Raw genomic sequence first — 6,000 nt, forward strand, 5'->3', positions numbered from 1 at the left:
AAAACTGTACTCAAAATAGTTATCAACGGTTCACAATCAAGCTAGAAGGGCATATCAAGCAGGGTTCCGCAGGGATCAGTCCTGCATTCAGTTCTATTCAATATCTTCATAAATAATTTGGATAATGGTAGGGGACACTTATAAGTTCAATAATGACAAATGCAAAGTATTACACTTAAGAAAGAATAATCAACTGCACAAAGTGCAAATAACTGCCTAGGAAAGAGTACTGCAGAAAAGAATCTGGGGGTATAGTGGATCACAAACTAAATATTAACCAACAATGCAATACGGTTGCCAAAAAAAGTGAACATCATTCTTAGATGTATTAGCAGGCGTGTTGTAAACAAGTAGTAATTATTCCACTCTACTAAGCACTGATAAGGCCTCAACTGGAGTACTGTGTCCAGTTCTGGGCATCAGACTTCAGGAAAGATGGAGAAAGTCCAGAGGAAAGCCAACAAGTATGGTCAAAGTTCTAGAAAATATAACCTACGAGGAAAGACCAGGAAAAAAAATGATCTTGCTTAGTCTTGAGAACAGACAAGTGAGCGAGGACATAACATTCTTCAAGTACATAAAAGGTTGTTGCAAAGAGAAGGGTGGCAAACTGTTCTCCATAACCACTGAGGACAGGACAAGAAGCAATGGTATTAAATTGCAACAAGAGAGATTTAAGTTAAACGTTAGAAAGACTTCCTGTTAGGATAGTTAAGCACTGGAACCAATTATCTAGGGAGGTTGTGGAATCTCCATCATTTTCTAATCTGTTCTTAAAAGCCTACAAATACTTGCCATGGATGGTCTAGATCAATGGTTCTCAACCAGGGGTACGCATACCACTGGAGGTACACAGAGATCTTCCAAGGGGTACATCAACTTATCTAGATATTTGCCAGTTTTACAACAAGCGACATAAAAAGCACTAGTGAAGTCAATGCAAACTAAAATTTCATAGAAGCAAAATGAGAAAGTAAGCAATTTTTCAGTAATAGTGTGCTGTGGCACTTTTGTATATTCGTCTGATTTTGTAAGCAAGGTGAAACTTGGGGTACGCAAAATAAATCAGACTCCTGAAAGGGATACAATCTGGAATGGTTGAGAGCCACTGGTCTAGATAACACTTAGTCCTGCCTCAGTATCAGAGACTGGCCTAAATGACCTATCGAGGTCCCTTCCAATCCTATATTTCTAGGATTCTATAGTCACCCTCCTTGTCCTTTGTTTATAACCTTCACTTGCTACATCATGTTGAATTTAGACTAAGCTCTTTTGGACAGGTGTTTTTCCAAAGCACATAGCATTTTTGATGCTCTGAAAATAATGCACAGTATTTTACCAGAGTGAGCTATGCAAAATAGGTCCCAACCTGGAAAAACCTTGTACCCTTTCACATATGGCATAGACAGTACACTTATAAAGTCCAGAGAAGAGCAACAAAAACTATTAAAGTCTAGAAAACATGACCTATGAGGTAAGATTGAAAAAATTGGGTTTCTTTAGTCTGGAGAAGAGAAGACAGAGAGGACATGATAACAGTTTTCAAGTACATAAAAGGTTGTTACAAGGAGGAGGGAGAAAAATTGTTCTTCTTAAACTCTGAGAATAGGACAAAAAGCAATGGGATTAAATTACAGCAAGGGTGGTTTAGGTTGGACATTAGGAAAAACTTCTTAACTGTCAGAGTGGTTAAGTATTGGAATAAATTGCCTAGGAAGATGGTGGAATCTCAATCACTGGGGATTTTTAAGGGCAGCTTGGATAAACACCTGTCAGGGATGGTCTAGATAATAGTTAGTCCTTGCCTTGAGTGCAAGGGTCTGGACTAGATGAACTCTCAAGGTCCCTTCCAGTTCTATAATTCTATAATATATAGACAACAAAAAACAATTGCATATCATCATAAAACAGGTGAAATTTTAGCCATTTTGTTTTAATGGGGGGGGGGGGGTTACTTCTATTTCCTGAGGATTGTACCAGGCATGTGGCAAATGGGGTGAGAAGCTTGCTGGAGAAAGGGAGTGAAGGAACAGATTAGAACAGAGACATAGTCAAGACAAGTTATTAATTTTACAAATGCTGGCTGACAACTCATTCTGATTATGTAGAGAAGAGCTTTAACTTCTTTTTTTTAAATCTCTTCTCTCCCACCTGCCAAATCATGTTCAGCAACTGAATCTCTGCTATAATCTTCTCACAAAAGAAACAAGATCTTATAAATTAAGGAATATTCCTTTACCATGCTTGAGGAATTTGTATACCCATAACTGTTTCATAAGTAACAACATTACAGTCCCATGGACAACATCTGTTTATCACATGATTGTTACCCAATCTCATTTACTTCTTATGTGGCTGGAGTCTGATTTGGATCAGTGGTTATTATGCTGTCAGCTTTATCATGGAGAAGCTTGCACTGGAATGTAAGTAACATAGCTTATTGCCAAGATTCAGTATAAAAAGAACAAGGAAGAACTGCGGTAGATGAGGAAAAAAGCCTCTTCCTAATCTTCACGAACATGGCTCACAGCAAATTGCTTTGCTTGCACTTATTTCATGAGTTTAGCACATTACAGCAAACTGGGGTGCTAAACTTTTCCCACCACCACCCATTTATACCATCCTAGCCAAGTAGTCCAGACATCTACTTAAAAGCTGTAACGGTATCATCATAGCAATACAATCCATTGAGCAGCTAAGTTACTATCTAAACTAATGTGCAACATACATTTTTCCAGAATGTGTGCAGCGAAGGAATATTAATAATTCTGACCAGCAGCATTTTAACATATCAACTAACCTGTGTAAATCAAAATAGACCTTGACATCTATGGCAAGCCAATAAAAACTCTTCCCAGCTTTTTTCTCTGGAAATAATTTGTTAAAAGCATCAGCATCATTTGCATACTGAAAATGCAGAATGTACTGCTTGTAAGTGCATGCATCAGAATCAAGAACAAATACATCTCTATTTAATACATAAGGTATGTTTTACAATTTCTATTCCAATAGACACCAATGTGTGCATATGCACTGGGAAGTTTCAGGAGCAAACATGCCTGACAACTGTTTTAAATGCAGTGAAACAATATTCAAACAATTAGACTTGTTGCATTTTTTTTTAACTGACACCTAATATTTACCCAAGAAATTCTGCCTCAAGGTTTTTATTGCTTATTAGCACAGATGCAAGGACTTGTAACCCATTTGCTGCTGCAACAAGCAGCCATGAATTTTCTGGGTTGTGTGATGAAGTAGAATTCTTAATGTTACTTTCTAACAACTGTGAAACCAAATCCCTCCACCATCCTCTTTTTGATTTATAATTCCCTTCTCTCAAGAACAAGTTTCAACTTGAATAAAAATTTGGGGAAAGGGAGTTTTCCCTTGTTAACATAACTTAAATTAATTTAGGGTTTGAAAAAATCTAATAGCCCACATGCCACTGACAATTGGGAAGCCTGCTCTGGTAAACGGAGGGGTTTAAAAATCAACTTCAGCAGCATACACATTTACATTTTAAGAAAAATTTCCAACCCATATGATTGAGAAGACAGTCTAAGTGTGAACTGAATGAGTCACCCCATGCATTCTCTGCTTTGGCTCCTGACTAGTGGTTTAACCTTTTGGTTAGCAGGTCTGGTAAAATTTTCAGCCACTGTTTTGAAATGCATAAAGGGAGGAGAAAAATGAAAGAGAGGGAAAATGTGCCCTAGCTTTTTCAGATGGCCAGAATCACTGTCTCCTATTTAATTCTCTACTATTTAAGAAGAATCATTAAGCCTAGAAAATATCACTACATATTAGGAAACACACAAAAGGACACCCCAGTTTTGGCATGTTCACAGTACTGTAAACAAGAAGTGGGACAGGTCAGATATAAAATTAGGTGCAAATTTAAACTGCTAGTTATAGCACTATAACTCCCTGTGCCGACACTCTTTTCTGCTATGAAACTGCTTTTTGCCAGTTTACTTTATGCTGCTTCAGAAGCAGCTTAAAATACACTGAAAAAAGCCCCCCCTTATTCCCCTGGTGTAATTCCCCAATGTGGATGCTGTTACTCCAGAATTAGAGTGTCCACCCAGGAACGTATAATATCAGCAGTTTAACTGGAAAAAATTTTCAATGCAGTCTGGTCCAATGTATAGTGAATTACACACCACAGCTGTAGTTTTCACTTCTGAGATCATTCAACTATACTGCAAGTCCGCAGATATGCATCTAAATATGTTCAGTTAAGCACAGTAAAGCCTGGTTTAGGGCAGAATTTAAAGATATGACATTAACAAGCATTAGCCAAAAAAAAGTTTCAAAAGCCTAATATAGACAAGGCACACTGCCTTTAATACATACTAAACTAGTGAAGTTTAAAGCCTAGGCTGCCCCAAGGCAGTGTGCCTTGTCTGAGGTACTTTTAAAGTGTGTTTATTTACATTCACGAACATTACCCCTTAAGCCCTGGTCTACACAAGGCCTAACTCAGAGCAGCCTTGCAAACCAAGCGTTTACACTTAATACAGGTGACTTACATGCAGTGCCATCCTACAAGCAGCACTGGCTGCCTGACCAAAGAAGTAAAGGACAAGACACAATGGGGATTCACCAATAAACCATTAATTAAGCCTGGACCGTCCAAACTAACCTGACCACCCCAGACAACCTTCCACTCCCCCGCCATCCCCAGGCCTCGTCTGTAGCCCTCCCCCAACGGCCCCCCCCCAGCCCCTGTACCCAGTCCCCGGCCCCCAACCTTCCACCCCCACTGCCCCACCAGCCCCCGGCCCACAACCTCCTCCCCAGCCTTCCTCCTCAGCCCCTGTACCGAGTGCCCCCAGCCCCTGTACCCAGTCCCCAGCCCCAACCTTCCACCCCACTGCCCCACCAGCCCCGGCCCACAACCTCCTCCCCAGCCTTCCTCCTCAGCCCCTGTACTGAGTGCCCCCAGCCCCTGTACCCAGTCCCCGGCCCCCAACCTTCCATCCCCACTGCCCCACCAGCCCCGGCCCACAACCTCCTCCCCCAGCCTTCCTCCTCAGCCCCTGTACCGAGTGCCCCCCAGCCCCTGTACCCAGTCCCTGGCCCCAACCTTCCATCCCCACTGCCCCACCAGCCCCGGCCCACAACCTCCTTCCCCAGCCTTCCTCCTCAGCCCCTGTACCGAGTGCCCCCAGCCCCTGTACCCAGTCCCCAGCCCCAACCTTCCACCCCACTGCCCCCCAGCCCCGGCCCACAACCTCCTCCCCCAGCCTTCCTCCTCAGCCCCTGTACCGAGTGCCCCCGCCTCTCTCAGCCCCTGTACCCAGTCCCTGGCCCACAACCTTCCCCCCCAAGGGGTTCGCCCTAAGCCCCCTGTACCCAGCCCCCGCCCTTACTCAGCACGACGGGCGGCCCCGGGGGTCTGGGGGAGGCGCTGCCCCCACCCTGCTGGCGCGCCGGGGGGCCCGGCAGGCAGCTGCCGTCAGGGGCGAGGAGCAGCAGCAGCAGCAGGAAGAGGGGGGCCCTAGCGCCGGCCCCATCGCCCCAGCTCATGCCGCGAGCCGCAGCCACCTGGAGCGAGCCGCAGGGATGGGGGGAGCGCGAGGACACCACGACGAGGCCCCTCCGCGCAGCCGGTGCCAGAGCCTACTGAGCCGGCGCGCGCCGCGCCCGAGGCGGCCAAGCACACGGACTCACCCAGCCAATCAACGCCCCGATCCCACCCAGCCAATCAGCGGGGACACGGCGCCCCTACCCCTTTGCCAGGCGCTACCCGCCGAGCGCAGAGAGGCTGATTCACGCAGCTTCCCCTCCCCCTCCCCAAGAGAGGTCCAATCGCAGGCCGAGCCAAGCGCCTGCCAGCCCTCGCCTCGCCTCCGGCCAGGGTCCTAGCACCGGCCTGTGGCGCTGGGCGGGCCGCCCCCAGAGCACGGTCCAGTAACTCCATAGCCAGCTGCTCCCTGCAGTGCCTGGTGTTTTAGTGACTTATAACAAGAGCTGGGCCCTCCCTGAGCTATTTAC

The 6,000-nt window shown here is 45.5% G+C and overlaps 1 protein-coding gene across 1 annotated transcript in view; it reads right to left on the bottom strand.

The window, feature by feature from the left end:
- Nucleotides 1-5,623, bottom strand: part of PLA2G15 (phospholipase A2 group XV) — a 30,747-nt gene extending 25,124 nt beyond the window's left edge. The window contains exon 1 of the mRNA XM_039502791.1: nucleotides 5,376-5,623. Coding sequence (XP_039358725.1) covers nucleotides 5,376-5,532 — 157 coding nt within the window. The 5' untranslated portion in view covers nucleotides 5,533-5,623. The remainder of the gene's footprint in view (nucleotides 1-5,375) is intronic.
- Between the last annotated feature and the right edge of the window lie 377 nt (nucleotides 5,624-6,000).

Source organism: Mauremys reevesii, linkage group 16, assembly GCF_016161935.1.
Source record: "Mauremys reevesii isolate NIE-2019 linkage group 16, ASM1616193v1, whole genome shotgun sequence".
Lineage (NCBI taxonomy): Eukaryota > Metazoa > Chordata > Testudines > Geoemydidae > Mauremys > Mauremys reevesii.